At 44.2% G+C, this 22,732-nt stretch overlaps 2 protein-coding genes across 2 annotated transcripts in view; one reads left to right on the plus strand and one right to left on the minus strand.

Moving 5' to 3' along the window:
* Positions 1-21,804, plus strand: part of LOC101608958 (dynein axonemal heavy chain 11) — a 165,579-nt gene extending 143,775 nt beyond the window's left edge. Inside the window, exons 32-41 of the mRNA XM_045135855.1 lie at positions 760-887; positions 3,413-3,640; positions 6,781-6,972; positions 10,480-10,599; positions 13,152-13,394; positions 15,079-15,261; positions 15,354-15,469; positions 20,060-20,172; positions 20,654-20,794; positions 21,518-21,804. Coding sequence (XP_044991790.1) covers positions 760-887; positions 3,413-3,640; positions 6,781-6,972; positions 10,480-10,599; positions 13,152-13,394; positions 15,079-15,261; positions 15,354-15,469; positions 20,060-20,172; positions 20,654-20,794; positions 21,518-21,765 — 1,712 coding nt within the window. The 3' untranslated portion in view covers positions 21,766-21,804. The remainder of the gene's footprint in view (positions 1-759; positions 888-3,412; positions 3,641-6,780; positions 6,973-10,479; positions 10,600-13,151; positions 13,395-15,078; positions 15,262-15,353; positions 15,470-20,059; positions 20,173-20,653; positions 20,795-21,517) is intronic.
* Cdca7l (cell division cycle associated 7 like) overlaps positions 21,803-22,732 on the minus strand; it is a 49,977-nt gene continuing 49,047 nt past the window's right edge. The window contains exon 10 of the mRNA XM_004652654.3: positions 21,803-22,512. Within this exon, the coding sequence (XP_004652711.2) occupies positions 22,482-22,512 (31 nt within the window). The 3' untranslated portion in view covers positions 21,803-22,481. The remainder of the gene's footprint in view (positions 22,513-22,732) is intronic.

The following is a 22,732-nucleotide window of genomic DNA, read 5'->3' on the forward strand; positions in this document are numbered from 1 at the left end:
GCTTGCTGGCCTGCCCTTCCTCCCTCCTTCTCACCTGCCACCCCCTGCCCTTCCGTTCACAGTTATCCTTTTTATCTCCCCCCACCCCATTTGTTGGAAATTGGATGTATGAAAAATGTACGACTAATAACACTGTAGTCTGGAGAAATGCACCAATGGAACATTCATCTGGTTGGCATAATGCAAGTTTCTTTTGTAATGTTTTCCACCTTTCCACGATATGAGGGCCAGAGGGCAATTTTCTCCATGCTCATGTAATCTTGTGCCCCCTGTGACTAAATAATGGTCATTAGAGCAAGCCTATTCGATTGTGCAAGGCACTGTCGCTTTGTGCTGCGGATTACCATTTCCCACAGCCTACACCAGGAATACCAGGTTAATGTAGCTGCGACCCGCCGGTACTCCATTTAAACGCAGCCTCACAAGGTGAAAGCCTGTGCATTTACCCAATGAGCCAATCCCTTCAAAAACTGATGCAATATCTACCCCATGTCGCTCCTTTTTATGAGGGAAATGTGTTGCTACTCCTGCAGGAGTTTAGAAAGCTCCCTAACAATGCCGCCATCTATCAAAATGTCAAAAGCTTCATTATCTTAAAACCAAAGGAACCCACTTCCACAGGCTTGTGGGAGGCAGCCAGAGAGAGCTCAAAATAATGTGTGTGGAAACAACGGGAAAGTGACCTATAAGATGGAGCTGGGACCACAGATATACATCGGACTCTCCTCTCCTGACGTCTGTGTTGCATTCTCCAAACAGGCAAAAGACTTGGGTTTACCATTGACTCGGGAAAATTCCACAATGTGTCTTTAGGACAAGGTCAGGAAATGGTGGCAGAAATGGCACTGGAGAAAGCTTCCAGAGAAGGACACTGGGTAATACTTCAGGTGAGTATTAAGTTTTGATGGAAAAAATGGTGTGAACCAGGGTGGTGCTGTTCTGCCCTGCCCAGTAGGGAGGGTCTCTTGTCTTAATTCAAGGTGATCTGTGAGCCCTCCAGGCTTTCAGCAATCACAATACCTTTAAAGGTGAGGAGGCAGTAAGAGGAGCTATCTTCTGCCAGGTGTGGTGGCGCATGCCTTTAATCCCAGCACTCGGGAGGCAGAGGTAGGAGGATCACCATGAGTTCGAGGCCACCCTGAGACTACAGAGTAAATTCCAGGTCAGCCTGGGCTAGAGTGAAACCCTACCTTGAAAAAAAAAAAAAAGAAGAATAGCTATCTTCTTTGGAGAAAATAGCTAGCACTTCAAAAATTTTAAAATAGGGCTGGAGAGATGGCTTAGCGGCGGCTAAGGTACTTGCCTGCAAAGCCAAAGGACCCAGGTTCAATTCCCCAGGACCTGCGTAAGCCAGATGCATAGGGTGGCACATGTGTCTGGAGTTTGTTTGCAGTGACTGGAGGCCCTGGCATTCCCATATTTTTTTTCTCTCTCTCTCAAATAAATAAATACAAAATTATAAATAATAGGAAGAATCATGTTGTCCTGCCATATAATTATCTCTAACACTGTGATGACTCAGGACGAGCAGGTTGTAGAGGTAGCTATGTTGTTACCATAGCCTTGGAAGTGGAGTGTTGCTTACGAGTTCAGAGAGCAATGTCCCGTATATAAGTATACACGCACACAAATACTCATATAAACACACCCACAATGTAATATAGCCTAAATAATGTAAAATAGTACCCAACTCTACACCCCTTAGTAATTAATGTTTAGTTTGTTTGTAAATGAAGGAAAGCCTGAGAAGAGCTCTTAACCTGACAAGGTCGGAAGAAACTTCCCTTACAGACTAGTGGCCCAAAGAATTCATACTGGCCAGGCGAGGTGGCACACTCCTTTAATCCCAGCACTCAGGAGGCAGAGGTAGGTGGATCGCTGTGAGTTCAAGGCCACCCTGAGACTACATAGTGAATTCCAGGTCAGCCTTGACTAGAGTGAGACCCTACCTCAAAAAACCAAAAAAAAAAAAAAAAAACCATACTTGCAGAGCCGGTAGTTAGTACCACCTCCAGCAGTAGGGGACCGTGTTTACACTAGTCCACTCTGCCACCCTTCTGCAAAGGTACCACACTGGACTCCCCCTGGTGTCTCTTTTTGGAGGTTTAAGGTAGATTTCAAGTCTGTTTGAAATAAAACTGGACTTACGCAAAAACTACCCAGAGTCCAAGCAAGCCTCTATCTTCAGGAAGTGACCCTTCTGGGATAGCAATATGTTTTGTGTAGATGAGGCCTCAATGGAGACCTTCCTCCGGGGAAACTGAGAATCAGTAGGGCAACAAGTGGGGTGATTGCTTCTCAGAAACAGTACCCTCAAAATCCTCCTATAGAGGAAAAGCTACCATGAGAATGGAAAAAAAGCACAATGTAGACACTGGTTACTTAGAGAGCAGTGTGCCAGGACTACGTGACATACGGTTTTAGGTGGGCAGTGGGCCTGTTTTGGAAATGCAGGTTCACACAGAGGAAACTTGGTCTGAGAGGTTGGGAGTATCTAGTGGAAATTTTTGTTTTGTTGTAATTGTTTGATTTTTGTTCTTCTTCTTCAAAGTAGGAGTTCACTCTAACCCAAGGCTGTCCTCGAGCTCACAGTGATCCTATTGTCTCAGCCTTTGAAGTTCTGGGATTAAAGGCATATGCCACAACACCCAGCTCTAGTGGAAATTTTGAATGTCCTTGTGGATGAGGAAGAATTCTGCTAAGATACCAACTGTACTGCTGTTGCTAAGCTTTGCTAACACTAAATAGTATGCCAGTCTGTGGGCAGCTTTCATATACCTCTCTCCCAGCACCAGCTAACAAGTTCCACTTTATGGGAGGAGCAAATTTGATTCAGAAAACTGAAAAGCAAAGAATGATGATTTTGGCTGTGTGCGTGCATATGTAAAAGAAAGAGAAACACTGACAGCTCCAGGATTTAAGAAAAAGGATGTTAGGAGTACACGGAGCATTTTACAAATGAGAGACCACTATCTTTTATCCAGCCATTCTTCCCATGTCCTTTGAGTCTATATGCTAATGAGTGGGAGTTTCAGTAAAAGAGGTTTCCATCAGAAACAAGGAAGTGGGGGATCATGTACATTTCTGCCTCTTATTAAGCTATCACAGATATGTCTCAGTACTTGTTTTCAATCTGTAACGAAAGTTTTAGACAATGCCATCTTGTGTCTGAAATAGGGCAAATATATTGGAAGGAGATTTGGGCTTACAAAGACAGCCTATGGTGATTTGGAAGGGTTTAATGTGTTCAATATTCAGTATTCAGTTTTATTGGGGCTTTTCCCCCCTTTCTAGGACTATGATAATAAAGAAAAATTTAAATCACTGTTCCCTGAGTCTCCAACACATTTGTATACAGGAAGATATTCTAATACTTCAATTCACAGACATCACCAGCCATGCTGTCTTTCAGAATGTCCACCTGGTGGCCAAGTGGCTGGGAACCTTGGAGAAACTCCTTGAAAGATTCAGCCAGGGAAGCCATGGTGATTCCAGGGTGTTCATGAGCGCAGAGGCTGCGCCTTCACCCCAAGAGCACACCATCCCTCAGGGACTCCTGGAAAATTCCATTAAGATCACCAATGAGCCCCCTACAGGAATGCTGGCCAATTTGCATGCTGCTCTGTACAATTTTGATCAGGTAAGAAAGCAGAAGCAGCTTGCCCAACAATAAAGTTAGGTTCTTCTCACAAGAAGTGTGGGGACAGAATCAACTCAGGCACCTTGTTAGGAGACAGGGAGTGGCAACCATGTTATGCGTGTCCTTGCCCGTGGGTATCACTGTTCCCTCTCTATTTAACTCAGTATACAGTCATTGCAAAATAAAGGATTTCCTTAAGACATTTTGGTGTATATAATGTATGTCAATCACCTCCAGCCCCTCACTGCCCTCTCTAATCTCTCCCTACTCTTCTTAGCCCCCTTCCTGTTCCCAAGATGTCTCCCATTTTATTTTTATAAGTTCTACTCTTTGGAGGTAATTACCCCTTGCCCATTTTAGTGACTCAAAGTACTTTTTTTATGAGAGAGAGAGAGAGAGAATTGGCACACAAGGACCTCCAACCGCTGTAATTGAACTCCAGACGTGTGCCACCTTGTGCACATATGTGACCTTGTGCATGCACCACCTTGTGCATCTGGCTTACGTAAGATCTGAGGAGTCAAACTTGGGTCCTTAGGCTTCACAGGCAAGCAATCTCTCTAGCCCTTAAAGTACTTTTAAGTTTCAACTCAAACCACGAAAATTATAGCTTCATTTGTAAGATGTACTAGGTAACTTTGAGGAGCCTGGGTTTTTTGTTGTTGTTGTTGTTTATTTGTTTTTTCTTCCAGGTGAGGTCTCACTCTCACCCAGGCTGACCTGGAATTTACCTTGTAGTCTCAAGCTCATAGCAGTCATCCTACCTGTGCCTCCTGAGTGCTGGGATTAAGGGTGTGTGCCACCAGACGTGGCAAATCTGCTTATAAAACATGAATAGGACCACTCGCATCTCTTAGCTCAGAAAGAGAAGCTGTTGATGATAACAGCAGTGATGATATGGGCAAAGTTTCAGCATGTTTGAGACCTGGTTTTGATGTTACTAAATTTAAAGCCCCTCTTTTCAGGTTAGAGCCATGATTTTCTGTAACTTACATCATTACCATGACCAGAAGCAACTTATGGGAGGAAGGAATATATTTTTTTGCTCACAGTTTAAGATTATACAGTCCACTGTGGCTGAGAAGACCCAGAAGTTGTTTCTCTATCTGTGGTACTTGAAGTCTACAGTAGTGACGGACTTTCATATGCTCTTTTTTGTTTCTTTATTAAAACCAGAGTTGGTTCTTTGAAAGATGTTTCTACAACAGTGACTCAAAGAATATAAAGAAGTATTTCTGCCACAAGAGAGCTCTGGAGGCAGGTCACAAGTCTCACAGGTGTGACTATCCCGTCACCCACCCAATCCAATATCAACCTCACCACCACACCATTTTTGAAGGATGGGCTTATGGTGGTCCTGGAAGAGCTAAGAGTGGCAGCCCTTATCTCCCTCCTGTCAATAAAAATATAAAAGAAGGAACAAACAAGTAACAAAGGGACATGTTTTCTACTAAAGATTGCTTCTTAGAATTAATTCTAGTCCCACCTTATCCATGGCACATATATTTTAAGATACTCAATAAGGGCATGAAACCAAAGGTAATACCAAATCTTGTGTAACTTTCATTTTCCTTTACATACATACCTTTGTAAAGGTTTAACTTACAAATTTTGTGCACTAGAGATTAATAACAATAATAATAAAGTAGAACAAGCTGGGTGCACGCCTGTAATCCCAGCACTCGGGAGGCAGAGGTAGAAAGATCGCCGTGAGTTCCAGGCCACTCTGAGACTACATAGTGAATTCCAGGTCAGCCTGAGCTACAGTGAAACCCTAGCTGAAAAAAACAAACAAACAAACAAAAAGTAGAACAACTATAACATCATAATGTAAAAAGCAATGTAAAATTTAAGAACTGACTATTTCTGGAATTTTCTGTTTAGTATTTTTGGGCTATGGTTGACGATGGATAACTGAAACTATAGAAAATGAGATGACAGAATTTTGAAAACAAATAAAGGAGGACTATTATAAACAATACACACTTTTCTTCATTCATCAGAGTTAATCACATTGCCTTAAATCTCTGTTTTTTTGTTTGGGTTTTTTTAGTATATTTATTTATATTTGAGTGGTACACACACACACACACACACACACACACACACACACATATATATGGAGAGCAAGAGAAATACATGGGTATGTCAGGGCCTCTAGCCACTGCTAATGAACTGCAAACACATATGCCACATTATGCGTCTGGCTTATGTGGGTACTCAAGAATAAAGCCTGGGTCCTTAGGCTTCACAGGCAAACACCTTAACCACTAAGTCATCTCTTCAGCCTCCAAATCTATGTTTTTAATCTGTCTTCTTAAATGGCCTCCAAACTTTTGCATACATATTCAAAACGAATAAAGCTTATTTTACATTAGTACTCTGATCCAGTGAACAAAGTTTCTAGAACACTTAAATCAATCAGATGATGAAGTGACCAGGATGTAAAAAGAGTCGCTTTGTACAGAATGTTGCCAACTGGACCCTCCTTCAGCTTAAGAACATCTAATTCTTGAAGATAGCATAAAGGCACTGTTTCCAGTTCTTTTCATGACAAAATAACCATATCCCAAGTAAGAATATAGATTTCTTGTTCTGGGAAATTTATAGTCAGAAGTACGTAATCAAAAAATCAGAGGCCAAGGGCTGGAAAGCACTTGCTTGTGAAGCCTAAGGACCCTGGTTCAAGGCTCAATTCCCCAGTACCCATGCAAGCCAAATGCACAAAGTGGCTCATGTATCTGGAGTTCGTTTGCAAGCACCGTAACCACTAAACCATCTCTGCAGCCCCACACTCGGCGTCTTTAAGTTGCCTCTGGGGATAGAACTCAGTACCTCACACTTACAATGGAAACATTTGACTGCCTAAGCTATCTGCTTGGCCTCACAGTGGAAGATTTTAGTGAGGAAATGCTATCTATCAGGATTAACATGATTCAAATGAGTTGCCTCATATTCTGGTGAACATTAAGAAGAAAAACAAGGGACTCAAGCGAATTTCACTTAAAAGAGCATATAGGTAAAAGCAAAACTCTCTGCTTGCTGTGCTGGATAGGTAGCCATGCTTAAAATTCTAGCTGCCCCTTAAACTCTTGCCAACTGTACAGTGGACTAACCAAAGTACTTTCATTCCCTCCCAGGATACCCTTGAGATGTGCTCCAAGGATCAGGAGTTCAAAAGCATCCTCTTTTCTTTGTGCTACTTCCACGCCTGTGTGGCCGGCAGACTGAGGTTTGGCCCACAGGGCTGGAGCCGGAGCTACCCTTTCAGTCCCGGAGACCTGACCATCTGTGCCAATGTCCTCCACAACTACTTAGAGGCGAGTCCTAATGTAAGTGCTAGTGGTCAGTGGGTGCTATCAAAATGGACCATAATTTCTCTTTTGAAGTTATTATTGAACTAGCTGACACTCTATATGCATTTTCGGCCAAGTGTGAAAATAAACCAGATCAAAGGATTTTTTTAGCAGTAGATGGTCAAGCTTGATAAGATAGGTCAAACCTGTTCCACATCAGCTGCTTATGAAAAAAAAAAATGTCCTTCATTATGTTAACAAAAACAGTGGTTTACATGTGCATATATGCCAGATTCATTAGGCAGGTAATGAAGCATTTGCACAAATGTAATTACATACAGCAATTCTGACAGCCCATAACACTACATTAATAATCACTACAATTAGTTTTGATGATGGAAGCAATTTACAGTGCGTCACATGTATAAATAATGGTGCATTTCCTGCATATGTCATTATTATGTATTAAGGATGCCACCTTGTTGTGACTTTCTCAGTAATGTTCCCCTTGATTTGAAGTTAAAGGTAGATGAATGATTTTATGTCGGAGGTGAAATGCATTTTACAGATGGGAATGGGAATGCCTCATCAAGAACAGTTGTGTAAACTCTCCTAAACCGAATGATTGGCTTACAGACAGAAAAAAAAATTAGTTCCTGAGGAGTTTCTACCTTAATGTTCACAAAAGGAACTTTCCCTGTTAAGTGAAATCTGCAAACCAGTCATCAAATATTGAGCTCTAGGCTACACTGTCTATAGGGGGACTTTAAGACCACCATCCACACTGCTATGGAAACAAAACGGTTCGAGATATATATATATATTTGTAACCATTGTTATAGTTTTGGTTGTTTGGTTTTGTCACTGTTTTTTCAGGACTCACTGGGAGTCTGACCATCGTGGGAAAGTGAGTGCAGGCAGTATGTATCAGGGGTGAATTCTAAAGAAAAAAACTTCTGAGTATGATGTTTCCAAAATAAATGGTTTTTATATGCTTTATGATGGTCAGTATTCCCCAGTCTATCTATTTCTATATGTTATTGATTTATTTGAGAGAAGGGAGGAAAGAGGCAGATAGAAAGAGACAGAATAGGCACACAAGGGCATCTAGCCAAATGCAATTAAACTCCAGATACGTGCACCACCTTGTGCATCTGCCTTTTCGTGAGTACTAGGGAATTGAACCTGGGTCTTTTGGCTTTGCCAGCAAGTGTCTTAACCACAATGCCATCTCTCCAGTCCTCCCCATTTATCTCTCTTTTTTTTTTTTTAATTCACTTTCAAGGAGAGAGAGAAAGCAATAGGTGCACCAGGGCCTCCTGCTACTTCAAATGAACCTCAGATGCATGAACCACTTTGTGCATCTTGCTTTACATGGGTGCTGGGGTACTGAGCTCCAGGCAATCAGGCGTTGCATGCAAGTGCCGTTAGCTACTGAGTCATCTTTCCAGCAGCCTCAGCTACCTTTTTGGCAGTTTGTTTTTTGTTTTTTCGAGGTAGGGTCTCACTGTAGCCCAGGCTGACCTGGAATTCACTATGTAGTCTCAGGGTGGCCTTGAACTCACAGCGATCCTCCTACCTCTGCCTCCCAAGTGCTGGGTTTAAAGGTGTGCAGCAAAGCACCTGGCTAATCTCCTTTTTAAAGTTGGTATAATTAGAAAGCCATTCTGCATACACTGAGCATGTTTTGACCAACTGAATAAATATTTTGTGTTGATCTCAGCATTCTTTTATTTGATTGGTTTTTGCAGGAGAACTTGAACTTAGAGCCTCGTACATGCTGGCAGGGTACTCTGTCGCTGAGTGGTATTCCTAGCCCTCTTTTTTATGATTTTTCATTTTGAGATAAGGTCTCACCAAATTGTCCATGCTGGTTTTGAACTTGTGATCCTGCTATCTCAGTCTCCTGAGTAGCTGGAAGTCCAGGCTTGGGCTGCCTGGCCTGGCCTGTCACAGCATGTTTGGTTTAACCTATAGCAATACAATTATTCTACCATTCTTTTTAAAAAATATTTATTTTCTTATTTATTATTTTGAGAGAGAGACACAGGCAGGCAGAGAGAAAGACAGAATGGACAGACCAGTGCCTGCAGCCACTGCAAATGTTCTCCAGACATATGTGTCACCTTGTACCTCTGGCTTACATGGGTACTGGGAAATCAAACTTGGGTCCTTAGACTTCAGAGGCAAGTGTCTTAAGTGCTAAACCATCTCTCTAGTCCTCTTCTAACATGGGCCACTTAATAATTTTATTTCTGTTCTACATAATTGTCCCACAAGTCTAGGTCCAGGAAAACTTATATTTGAGCTAAGTTCTGTAAAAAATGAGGCAGAAATGAAGAAAATAAAGGCAGATATCCACACATTTGTCTCCAGCTTACATCAGCATCTCAGCTGGCCAGATGGACTGTGCTGGGTCCTGCTTCACCTCCCAGAGAAACACAGCTTAGGTTTCTAGCATACTTTCATGTCTCCTAGACGTCTTGATCCAAAGCATTTGCCACATGGCACAAAACAAGATATCAGGATTTGAAAATGAAGTTAAAACATGCACATACTTTGGTTGTACAAAATGCTGTTTTCAAGAAAGACCTCAAATAGGAAGCTAAGGCTCATGTGAAACAAGAATCAATTATGGAAAAGACCAGACCTTTGGCTGATTAAAATCCCAAAGGAGACATATATATACCTCGGCCCCTGAAGTGCAGGGAAGCATTAACTCAGTGCAATCAGATGGGAGAAGCCTCTTTCCCACTTAGTCTGGCTCCAGGGACAGTGTCTGTGATGGCAAGAACATGCTGCCCTCTCCCCTCTGTCTTATTCCTCATTCACATCAAGCTAGCTTAAAGGAAAGACGTATTTGAGGTCCACTTAGTCAAATTCAAATAAACTTGTAGCAAGTGCATTGGAATCATCGGAGCAATTTTACTTGCTCTGTTCTGTCACCTCATGCCACAAGGAAGGCTATAATTACGTTTTTCATTTGAACCATTGGGAGGCAATAGATTGCCCTGAGGGGATAAAGGATCCTGTCTAGAAAGACTTCAGCACAAACTGGCATGTTTTGCAAACCCAGAGGAAGCTGAAGGGTAGCCAGGAGAGGTTGCAAACTCTGGTAAGCTAGGGGAAGAGGAGATACAGTGATTTCTTGACTGAAATATGGAACAGTCTCGGAATCCCTGAGTCAGTATGTGGCAAGAGGACTTGTTTGCCTAGACTTCTGCGAAGTGATAGAATTTGGAATACACCCCAAATAGTGTCTACTTACTGCTGTCTGTTCCTGAGAAAAGCTGACGAATCAGGCAATAAAAATTGGTTAATACTGTTAAGGCATGCCTCTGTTTCATTTAAAATCTGACAGTGTGGAATTGTTGAATTTTTCCTCAATGTATTAGAATTTACTGAAAATAACTGTCCCTAGAAGTTCTACATAGAAACCTAGACCATGTTCACATTGCCTTTAAACACCCTTGGAGATGCTGGGACAGATGTTCTGGGCCTGGAAGTTAGCATTTTACATGACCATCCCCCGCATACCCACAGGTCCCCTGGGAAGACCTCCGTTATCTCTTTGGTGAGATCATGTATGGGGGCCACATCACAGACTCGTGGGATCGCAAGCTGTGTCGGGTGTATCTAGAAGAATTTATGAATCCATCTCTGGTAAGACATTTTAAAATTAATTCCACTCCTGTGGCAGAATTTGAAAAGACCATCCATCCTGTTCTTATGTCTTAGTAAAGTGGTTAAAAATGGTTCATGTGTTTTCTGGTAAACATGTTCAGTTGTTTCTTATGCTATAGAAGGCTGAGCGTGGTGGCTGTGATTTCCTCACTGCAACTTGCTCTCAAGTAGTGTTCCAGTTTATGGCCATTTTCTGCTTATTTCTCAAAAACTTCAAGGTACTTGCCTTAGCTTTTGATCACTATGATAAAATACCTGAGATAATCACTTGAGAAGCAGGGAAGGCTTATTTTGGCCCATGGTTTCAGAGGCTTCCAATCCGTTATTGTTTGATCATTGCCTTCCAAGTCGTGGTAGCAGTGAGCATCAAGGAGGAAGCGCGGTGGGGAGAGGCATGCTTTTGCTTCATGACAGGACAGAATCAAAGAAAGAGGGTTCTTAGGGTCCCAATCAAGGGTAGCCTCCAGTGACCTAATGTCCTCCCCTTGAGCCCCATTTCATGAGGTTCACCTCCCCCACCCCACATACCAATAGTGCTACAGAGTGGTGCCCAAGCCTTTGTGACAGGGGCCTTTGGAGGACAGTCAGAACCATAGCAGCGCCCGACACCATCCAAATCTTGTGTGTGTGAAAGATGCAATTTGGTTTACAGCAGTGACAGGGTGGGTTTTGTGTTTGTTTTTAGTAGTTTGAGGGCCACCTTCTACTTCTCCTATCTCGGAAGGCTTCCCCTTCAAGAAGCACCGTGCAGGGTGGCCCCTGCCCTCCAGTCCCTTCTTAGAAGTAACAGAAGCACATACTAGAGGGCACAGAACTTTATTTCTTTGAATCATGTTAATGAGTTTGGGGCCAGTTGAGGGAGAGAACGGGAGCTTCCTGCTCTCTGAGCTTGCTAAGGTCTCCTTCGGATTCTGAGCCCCTGAGTCTGCTCTTGTAACGAGAGGATGTCACTTTCAGAAAGATACTTCCAATTTAACACAACTGGAAGTTGCTCCTCCAAAGTGGCTTGAGAGCAAGTTGCCATGGAGATAGGAAAGATAAACATTGCTGACAAGTGACCTTTACAGAGGCTGACTTCTCAGAATGGGGGTAGAGGTCCAGGGGGCTGAGCCTCAAGCTCAGGGGCTCTTCCCTCCCCTGCCTCTGGCCTGTGGCTAAGGAGAGAATTACTGGCGCCAAACCAAACAGCCCATTAACCTTCGCAAGGCTGAATTCCTACTCAAATCATTGCAAGGTAAATGCAGGTGATGCAATCTGAGGGGCATCGCTGGCGTGAGTGAGCCCTTCACACACATAGGTACCTGACCTTCCATGCAATCCAGGGAGACGGTCAGGATGGGAATGCATCGCGCACAGGCTGCCACCATCACAGGACAGGGCAACCTTCATGCACCAAGGGACGTTAACAGCCTTTCTGACGTGATGTCAGAGACTGTCATTTCACTGCTTTGCCCCCTGCCCTGGCTATCTAGCTTATGAGCAGTGTGATCAAACGCGTCCATATTCTGTAGGACTTCTTTTTGCCCCCTTGGGTTCATATTCAAGCCTTTCCTATCTTACAATATATGTCTATACTTCTCTGAGCCTTAGTTTCATCAGCTACAAGACATAAGAAACCAATGCATGAGTTTGTCAGCTTTAAACAGCTCTACAGTATCATCAGAACGCTTCATGATTTTTAATAGGTACACACAATGTGCTTATAACATTCAGATGTGCCATCAATAAAATGATTTGAAGCAGCACTATGTATGGTATACTGAGTGTTAGCTTGTCATTGCTCTGACAAAATAGCTGAGAAGGCAACTTAAGGGAGGAAAGACGTATGTTTGATTCAGTTTCCGGCACTTCTGGGCCATGGCCAGGCATAAGTACCAGAGAATCGGAGCGTGGTGGAGGAAAGCTGCTCACCTTATGGGGGGCAAGAAGCAGAGACAGACAGGACATGCCTTTCAAAGAAATGCCACAGTAACTTACTTCTTCTGGCTAGGCCCACCCACCCCCTTGTAGCTTCCAGCACCTTCCAAACTGGTGCCATCAGCAGGGGACCACGCTTTTAACTCACAAGCTTTGTGGGGGCATGTTATATTCAAACTACAACACTGAGAAGCTGTATGCTTTCGAATTTATTTAAAGGGATTTTAGAGTTAAAATTAAAATCAAAACATCTTTCGGGCAAACTAAGGAGAGCCTTGACTTCCTCTGGGAGATGGGGTGGCTGGAAATCGGTGAAGTGCGGTGTGCGACACTGTCGTGAAGGCAGCCGGTTCATTCGCCCACTTTGTGGGGACATCTCACACCCACACTCACACCACAAGCCCCTGCTCCTCGGCAACATGATCCGTACATGTTTCTTCCAGGCCAGGTTGATGCCTTCCATAGAGCAGTGTTGACTGGGGCATTTCAGTCGGTTCCCTACCTAGCATGGTGCTGGGATTTGTTTTTTAAATTTTTGCCAGTGTACTGTGTTTAGAAAGAGAAGATGATGCCCACTTAGTTTGGGAATAACTGGCATTTTCTTATGGTTCAAGATTGAAGATGAGCTCATGCTGGCACCAGGATTTGCAGCTCCTCCCTACCTCGATTATTCGGGTTACCATCAGTACGTAGAGGAGATGCTGCCTCCAGAAAGCCCGGCGCTGTACGGCCTCCACCCCAATGCTGAAATAGAATTCCTGACTGTGACGTCCAACACTCTCTTCAGAACACTGCTGGAAATGCAGCCCAGAAATGCAGGCAGCAGTGAGGAGCGGGGGCCGTCTACAGAAGAAAAGGTATGAATAAAGGCTCCCTCCGCCCCCGAGGTCGGGTCTCACTGTAGCTCAGGCTGACCTGGAATTCACTGAGGTCTCAGGGTGGCCTCAAACTCAGTGATCCTACCTCTGCCTCCCGAGTGATGGCATGTGCCACCATGCCCAGCTTTCTTTGTTTTTTTTTGTTGTGTGTGCATGTGTATTTGAGTGTTCATGTGTGTTTGTGTGGGAGGGTGCAAGTGCACCTGTGTATATGTGTGCATGCGTGTGTATGAATATTCACGTGTGTGCGCACATGTGTAGACCAGAGATTGATATCATGGTCTTCCTTAATCCCTCTGCACCTTATTCTTGAATGTGTACCTATATAGTCATGTAACAGCCACCTATGTCAACATAAGAGTATTTAAAACTGGGGTTGAGAAATAGCTTAGCAACTAAGGCATTTGCCTGCTAGGCCTAAGGACCCATGTTCAATTCTCCAGTACCCACATAAGCCAGATGTACAAAGTGGTACATGCATCTGGAGTTCATTTGCAATGGCTAGAGGTCATGACACACTCATTCATACACACCCTGCCTCCTTCTCTTTCAAATAAATAAAAATATTTTTTAAAACTTTTGAAAATTAGACTTTTTCTCCTTATCAGTATACCTTTCACTTCCAAAGGTAATCAATAGCTTTGTCTTTTTCCTCATACATTAGCTATTTTTGAGCTTCAAGGGCAGGGAATCATGCAGTATTTGTCATGCTCCTTTGACGCTGCAGCCCATTTGTGACATTCATTCTTCTTAATGTCCCAATGGCTTATTCTTGTTTTTTGCATTTTGTTATATTGTTATGTAGTTTGAATGTATGGCCCCGTAGACTCAGGCATTTTTTAAATTAAGATTGAGCTTACAACTTGAGTCTCTAGTGGGTGGTGGTTAGTTATAAGCAGGGCACTGTGGAAATTGCTTCACAGGTATGCTATTTAATCCAAGAGCTCTAGGAACTATTGGGATCTCCATTTCAGAGACAAGTTTAGGTGAGTAGTTATGGCTGGATATATACAAAGGGCCAGTGAAGGGAAGCAAAATCAAGCCAATTCCTGATTCCTTTTATATATATATATATATATATATATATATATATATATATATATATATATATATATATGGCAACAACACGCATATAAAGAGCTAGGCATAGGGCTCAAGGGATGGCTTAATGGTTAAATGGTTAAGGTGTTTGCCTGCAAAGCCAAAGGACCCAGGTTCGATTCCCCAGTACCCACATAAGCCAGATGCACAAGATAGCACATGCATCTGGATTTCGTTTGCAGTAGCTGGTGGTCCTGGCATGCCCATTCTCTCACTCCCTCTCATTCCTTGTGAATATGAAGAAATTAAAAAAAAAATCTAAAGCTAGGCATGGCTCTGCATGCCTATAACCTTAGGGCTGAGGAGGCTGGAGACAGAAGGATCTCTGGGGCTCTCTGGTCAGCAACCTAACTGAAAGAAAAATGGGAAGCACCTGGTTCAGTGAGATACTCTGTCTCAGAGAAATAAGGCAGAATAATAGAGGCCATACATCTTTCTCTGACCCCTGCCACACACATTTACACAAATATATACACACATGGACTAAAAGGATGATGTATAGCTACTGTGAGTAAAACTGGAATAAAAAGGAGAGAAATCTTTTGTGTGTTGATGATCTAAGGTTAAGAATATCTTGGATGACATTTTGGAGAAACTTCCAGAAGAGTTCAACATGGCAGAGATAATGCAAAAATCCTCAAACAGAAGCCCATATGTTCTCGTTTGCTTCCAAGAATGTGAAAGGATGAACATTCTCATTCGGGAAATCCACGTGTCACTTCAACAGTTAGACCTTGGTTTGAAGGTAAGTTTACAATGGGACTGAAGTTGGGGGCGGGGGGGGCTTCAACCTAGCTGGAGAAATATTCATTCATGTGACCTTTTCCCCCATCCAAGGGAGAGCTGACGTTATCTCCTGATGTGGAAGCCCATCAGTTGGCTCTGAATTACGACAGGGTTCCAGACACTTGGAGCAAACTGGCTTACCCATCTACTTACGGCCTGGCCCAGTGGTGAGTTCCTGTCCGTGCTGCGGGCATCAGTGAAGAGTTGCATTTTCTATTATGAAAATCCTGACCTGAGGGTGGTGTTTCGTGATGGGGCACGATCATTACTGTCCAAACTCTACCACCCATTTCAAATATGTTATTTAAAGGAGAAAGGGGTCAGCATCAGGGAGGGAGACTCACCAGCGCCTTCAGCCACTGCAGAGAAACCCCAGATGCTATATACCACGCTCTACATCTGGCTTTACGTGGGTACTATGGAACTGAAGCCGGCTCCTTAGACTTTGCAGGGAAGTGCCTTAACCGCTGAGCCCTATCTCCAGCCCTCTACCACCCGTTTCATTTGAGTCCCTGTGGTGTGCTGCTTCTAAGGCAAAAACCAGTTAGGACAGAGAACAAGATTCAAATTCTGCCTCTCTCTAGGCAACTGCTCTCTGACAACATTTCTGATTTGAGAACCGTGAACAGCATTTCCTGATGGAGTTGTTGCAGTATTTAAAGAGTTGTTCAAGTCAGGTGCATCGGCCCTGTTGTCATCTTAGACCTTTCATTTTCCAAGCCAGTGATCATTAGGCTCCTTCAGAGATGAAGTTCCTAACAGGGTAACGGAAAACTAGGCTGCCTTTCCGTGAGGGCATGACTACAGGGGGCCACGCAGCCGGGGGCAGAGATTCAGATTGCAAAAGGCTGGCATGATCCCCAACCATTCTGTAGCCATGCTAGACGATGCAGAATCTGTCATACTCTGCTCTGGTCCATTTTGGTGCTGAAAGTTTTCTGTGTTTGTGTATGTGGCGTATGTGTGGCTACATGTGCACATGTGGAAAACAGCTGTCAACCTTGGATGCCTTCCTTAATCGCTCTCTACTTTAAACGTGGTTTCTTAAAAGTTTTATTTGCAAGGAGAGACAGAGTATAGGCACACTAGGGCCTCCTGCCATTGTAAACAAACTCTAAACATAGGTGCCACTTTGTGCATTTGGCTTTACATGGGCACTGGGGAACTGAACCTAGGTGGTTAGGCTTTGTAGGCAAATGTCTTAACCACTGAGCCATCTCTCCTACCCACTGCCTTATTTTTGAGACAGGGTCTTAGTTCACTTACATCAGAGCTCATTGATTCAGCCAGGCTACCTGGCCAGCAAGCCCCTGGAATGCTGTCTCCATTTCCCGAGTGTTGGGGTTACAGACGTGAGCTGCCACACCCAGCTCACTGTGGGAGCTGAGAATCCAAATTCAGGCCCTCATGCTTGTACAGGTCCTTTACCAACTCAACCATCTTCCAAGCCTCTAGTGCTGGGATTCGTTTTCCTGAATCAGAACCAAGCTGCAAGGTCCCGTTAGAACCCCAGTGACAGCATGGTGTGCTTGTCCCCGAGGCACCCAAGCATTCTGTATGGCAAATGGACAAGAGCACAGACAGGGTCAGGACAATGTGTGACTTTCACAGATGACAATAACCACAGTATTAGGAAGTGACCGGAACCTCAATAGAATTCTAATGCTACAAATATGCAGAAGGGGATTTTCTATACTCAGATATGATATATACTTAGTTTTGACTACTTTGGACTTTTTTCCATATCTTGGTTTAATAGTTATCTTTGTACCATTCCTATGTAGCAGAAATCCTTTACTCTCAAACAAACGCCTAAAAGACCCACTTTCCTCTGCCCTTAAACCTCTGTCCCAAGATTAGCCTCCTTCTAGACTATCTTTCCTTTGGTCTCATTATCTGTAACAATGTGTTGACTTAGGTGCTTGCTTGGCACTGCTTTCTGCATCTTGCTCTGGGCATTACCATAATATAAACCAAATGGCAGCGCTGTGGTAGGGAAGTCACATCCTGGGTGCCTGAACTGGCTTCTGGCCACTAACTAGACTGACCGCTCATCCTTTAACCCCACGTGGACTCTAGGACAGGCAGACTCCTCAGAAGTCCCCTGCTCCCTAGCTTTGACTGTGAGAGTCAAATACACCCGCCGCCCCTTCACAGGTTTCTTTATCCTTTGGCCAGTTCACTATGGAGCATGACAGAAATGAGGATCCACACGTAGTTTCCAGTGGAAGCTTTCTTCCCTCTCATGTCTCTGTTGCCTTTCCCTCCTTCGTTTTCTGTAGTTATCCCCCTGAACTCTTGCTCATTTCAGCCTGTGTCTGTGCTAACTTTTAGTTCATTTTGTCAGTTCCTGGTCACTATCTCTTGATCTCAGGACTGTTTCTTCCCTTGGTTGAATTGTTGAAATGTATCTTTTTATTTCCCTTGTTACAAACCTGTTCGTTGGATCTGCAGGTGGTTTTTCATGCCGTGGGGCCTGTGTTCATTACACACTGATAGATGAGAAAGCAGGCTGGTTCAATGAGATGGCTGAAAAGAATTATCCTTTTAGAACTGCAGCATGGGCTGGAGAGATGGCTTAGTGGTTACGGCGCTTACCTGTGAAGCCTAAGGACTGAGGTCTGATTCCCCAGGACCCACATAAGACAGGAAGCTTCTTGCCTTTTATAAATCTCAGGGGAAAGAAGTTCTATTCTATCTGACTCAGCCTTCATGCTGGGACCATGGAGGCACTAGATAGGACTCAAGATCAGGACTTAGGTGGCCTTGGGTTTTGCAAGCAGCAGGGAGGATGTAAAGTGATCCCATCTTTGTTCAGAGATGCCTAAATAATAGTTTGGCCAGTTTTTTTTTTTTTTTAAGTAATTCACAATTGAAGTACACAGTGGGCATCACTCGACTCTTGTCTGAGGCCAGCATCATTTTTCATTTTCTTTTTGAGAGAGAGAATGGGTGCTGTTGCAGTCAGGTTCGCATTGCTGGTAGAAATCACCGAACCAAGAGCAGCTTGTGGGAAAGAGAGGTGTGTTTTGGCTTGTAGGCTCGAGGGGAAGCTCCATGATGGCAGGGGAAAACGACGGCATGAGCAGAGGGTGGACATCACCCCCTGGCCAACATAAGGCGGACAATAGCAACAGGAGAGTGTGAAAACACTGGCAAGGGGAAGCTGGACATAACACCAATTAGCCCGCCTCCGACAATACACTGCCTCCAGGAGGCATTAATTCCCAAATCTCCATCAGCTGGGAATCTAGCATTCCGAACACCTAAGTTTATGGGGGACACTTGAATCAAACCACTCAGGTGCGCCAGGGCCTTTCAGCCACTGTGAACGAACTCCAGATGTGTGCGCCCTTTGTGCCACTTTTGCATCTGGCTATACCTGGAGATTCAAACAAGTGTTCTTAGTCTTTGCAGGCAAGCTCCTTAACCGCTATGCCATCTCTGCTGCCCTTATTTTTCATCTTTTATAAATGGAGTGTTTTCCTCTGAATCATCTTCACAGTTCACGTCAGAAGTCAGGTTCGTCTCTGTAGCTTGTGGCACATTTTCAACTTGTGTACACGGTCTTCTCTGGTATTTTGTCTCTGTTTTAAACGGCATGCAGGTGACTGGCGCATGCTCTGAGCACGCTTTCTGCCCCTACTAAAGTTTTGGTCTTTGTTATCTTCATGCAGAGCCTACATGGTTTCTTTTTAGCCTCAACCTGGTATATGGCTTGGGTCACAGGTCCACGTTCCACGCTAGAGTGGAGAATTTCCCTGTGGTGCTTCAAGCTTGGAGGTGAACATTTTCATCCTTTCTTTCCTCACAGCCTCAAGTCATCTAACCATCTCAAGCACATACGCAGGCCCTAAGTGGTGGGGAGATGAGACTATAAGTCCCTCAATTCAGGCCCCTTCCCTTGAAACAAACTATCGGTGCTGGCCACTGCTCCACACACTGGAGGTCTCTTCTGGCATTCAGGTCATGGTTCTGCTGTCTACTTGAACATTTCCATATTCCCTAACTTTATACAACAAGCTCCTTCTCCCTGAGCTGCCATGAAGCAGCCTCCTCTGAGCTCCGTCCTACCTCTTAGAACTGTGAGAAGCAGCACTATCTCAAACCACAGCGGGATGTCTGCCTTAGAAGCCTTTAGCTTCCCAGAAATTATCCTGTGTGGGAAAATCACTGTCTCGCCTCTGGTCTTGTAGTAGCAATGGCAGCAGCCTTCCCCACTGCTTCTCCCCTCCCATCTTAAACAGACCATTCCTACTGTATCCTATACTGTGGTGGCATTTCCCAGTCCGATCACATAGCCTTGTATCGAGTCACCACATTAGCACCAGGAGGCTCTAAATAGAACAGCTGAGCAAAGAGCAATTTTCCCAACTACCCTGTGCTTCCTGCCCCTAACGGTCAGAAGGGTTACAGCTGTGGGCATAAAATCTCAAAAAAGCTGGGTGTGGAGGCACACACCTTTAATCCCAGCAGTCTGTGAGTTCAAGTCCAGCCCAAGATTACAACATGAATTCCAGGTCAGCCTGGACTAGAGTGGATACTATCTCAAAAAAAAAAAAAATCTCAAACAAACTGGTAGTCCTTTAAATGGACAAACACCCTGAAAATCAGGTAAGGATTAGATTATGGGTATTGTAATAATTCCTTTAAGACTATTGGAAGGAGATAAAGAGAGCCATTATTGTAATTCTTTGCCACCACCCCAAACTACCCCTACTTTATCAAAAAGCAGGTTTGTGTCTTCCACGAACCAGGTTCAACGACCTCCTCTTGCGCTGCCGGGAACTTGACATGTGGACGCGAGACCTCGCCCTTCCCGCGGTTGTGTGGCTTTCTGGCTTCTTCAACCCTCAGGCCTTCCTAACAGGTACGGCAGCTCTGAATGATGATGGGACTCTAGCCCTGCCGCAGAAGGCCTGCCCTATGCTGAATCCCATCCCCTCTCCACCAGTCCTTTATGTCAGTGGCCAGCAAAGAGAACAAGTTCGGGGAGGGGGCTGTGGGAGCAGCCACAGTGGTCCTCAGTCTTTACAACTTCTCCAATCAGCTACCACAGTGCCAAAATAATAACAAACACCACTGACCTGGATGGCTGGTGCTGTTCTAGTCCACATGGGTTGTCTTAGTCTATAACCCAGGTACCCTGGTAGCTCCCAGGAGCCAGCTTTCTTTTCATGAGAGAGAGATTTGGCATGACAGGTCCTCCAGATATGTGTGCCACCTTGTGCACGTCTGGCTTACATGGATCCTTAGGCTTTGCAGGCACGTGCCTTAACCACTAAAGACATCTCTCCATCCCCAGTGGGCAGCTTTTTTTCTTTAATGCCTATCCTTTTTTTTTCCCCAAGCAATCATGCAGACCATGGCTCGGAAAAATGAGTGGCCGCTGGACAGAATGTGTTTGACGGTTGATGTTACCAAGAAAACGAAGGAAGATTATGGCCATCCACCCAGGGAAGGTGCATACCTTCATGGGCTCCTCCTGGAAGGTAAGCAATCTTAGGATCCACAGTCACTGAGAGAACTTCATGCCATTGGTCATTTATCTCACTTCCTTCAAACAGTTTAAATGCCAAGGTATGTGCCCACTGCAAGCATAAGTTATCCTTGTGCATTAACAGCAGCTTACTTAAGACATGCAAAGAATCTACATTATTTGAATTTGTAATAGTGAAAAGCACTAATATTCTACTCTGACTCCTCCAAATTTATTTGTGCTTTTATGCTGCAGAATATTTAGGCCTCGCCAATTTGTTCACTTGGAAGCAAATGCCACAATTCAAATATTTAAAAGCCCAGGACATAGGGACCGGAGGGATGGCTTAGCAGATAACACTCCTGCAAAGCCAAAGGACCCAGATAAGCCCAATGCACAAGGTGGGACATGCTTCTGGAGTTCATTTGCAGGGCTAAATGCCCTGGCATACCCATTCTGTCCTCTCAAGAAAGTGCAGGAACTAGCCTAGCACAGGGGAGGCCAGCCTGGGCTTGAGCACACTTCACCCCCCCCCAATATACATATATAATGGTTCTAAATTTGGTTTATGAAATTGTTAAGTCATTAAATGTAAGACCAACAATCTAGGATAGCTGAGACCCTTCGGGACATAAGTGACAGGTAAAAATGTGACAAAAGTGGAATGTTTATTGTCTCAAACAATTCGAACACTAGTGCCAACATGGAACAGTTACAGCAATTACTTTTGCTGCAGGTGCCAGCTGGGACCCCCAGGCCGGAACCCTTGCTGATGCCCGCCTTAAGGAGTTAACATCCATGATGCCAGTCATCTTTGTCAAAGCCATACCGATGGACAGACATGAAACCAAACATACGTATGAGTGCCCTGTGTACAAAACCAAAGCCAGAGGCCCTACCTATGTCTGGAGCTTCCGGTTGAAGAGCAAAGAGAAGACAGCTAAATGGGTGCTGGCTGGGGTGGCTCTGTTGCTGGAAGCCTAAGCAGACGGTGGCGCTGGGACTTTAGAGTCACCTGTTAGAACACTGAGGAAGTAGCGGGAGGGGAAAAAAATAGTAGAAGGCTGTCCAGAATCGCTGCTTGGCGATTGGAGCTTTCCCTAACACCATGACTACAAAAACAAAGTTAAACATTATTCCTTAGATTCTTTCAAACCAGAAGCAGCAGGCCCTCTGAGGCCTCCAGCGTTTGTAACGAGATGGTCCACTCTTAATAAAAAGGAAACTCTAGAAACACTTGGTGATTAATTGCACTTCGTAATTTAGAGGACCATTCTTCAATATCAGACATCCCAGAACAGGACAAGCTATGGTCAACTAAAGGTAAGGCAAACTAAAAGTACTAACCCCTGAAAAAAATGGCCCAGAAGGACTGGGATGGGAATACAGAGGCAAAAGCTGCCTATCCAAGGCCTTTGTAAGTTACCTGAGCTTGCTTTAACTCCCACCTCACTTAGCATTAGGGCCTTGAAGTACTCAGAGCAGACATTTTTAGCACAGGTCTCTGTGTACATGTAGGTAGACATCCCTCTGCTTTCCTGAGAAATCTTTCTAAGCAAATAAAACATTTAGAAACTCTACCAAAAAAAAAAAAAAACCCAAAAACCAAAACACTTCTCTATACAAATACAGGCATAAGTCTTAGGCACAAATGGCATGCACATCTTGGAGTACTTCAATAAGGAAGCTCATTCTTCCTCTCACTTGTCTTCCACCAGCTGCTTCTGTAAGCTAAGGACAGACAGGTAGTTAATCAGATGGAAGTGAGCAGAATGCTGTTCCCGACAGCACTCACACAATGCCCGACCGCCCAGCTCTGCTCTTCCGTCTGCTTTATACAAGGTGAAACTTTGGTTCAAGGAGCGGAATATTCTACAGTAAAAGCCCTCAGGGAAGGAATGCAAGGTGAGGAAACCACTACTGCCCTCCCTGCGCCTCCTATTTTTAAATT

The sequence above is a fragment of the Jaculus jaculus genome, chromosome 16, assembly GCF_020740685.1.
Source record: "Jaculus jaculus isolate mJacJac1 chromosome 16, mJacJac1.mat.Y.cur, whole genome shotgun sequence".
NCBI lineage: Eukaryota > Metazoa > Chordata > Mammalia > Rodentia > Dipodidae > Jaculus > Jaculus jaculus.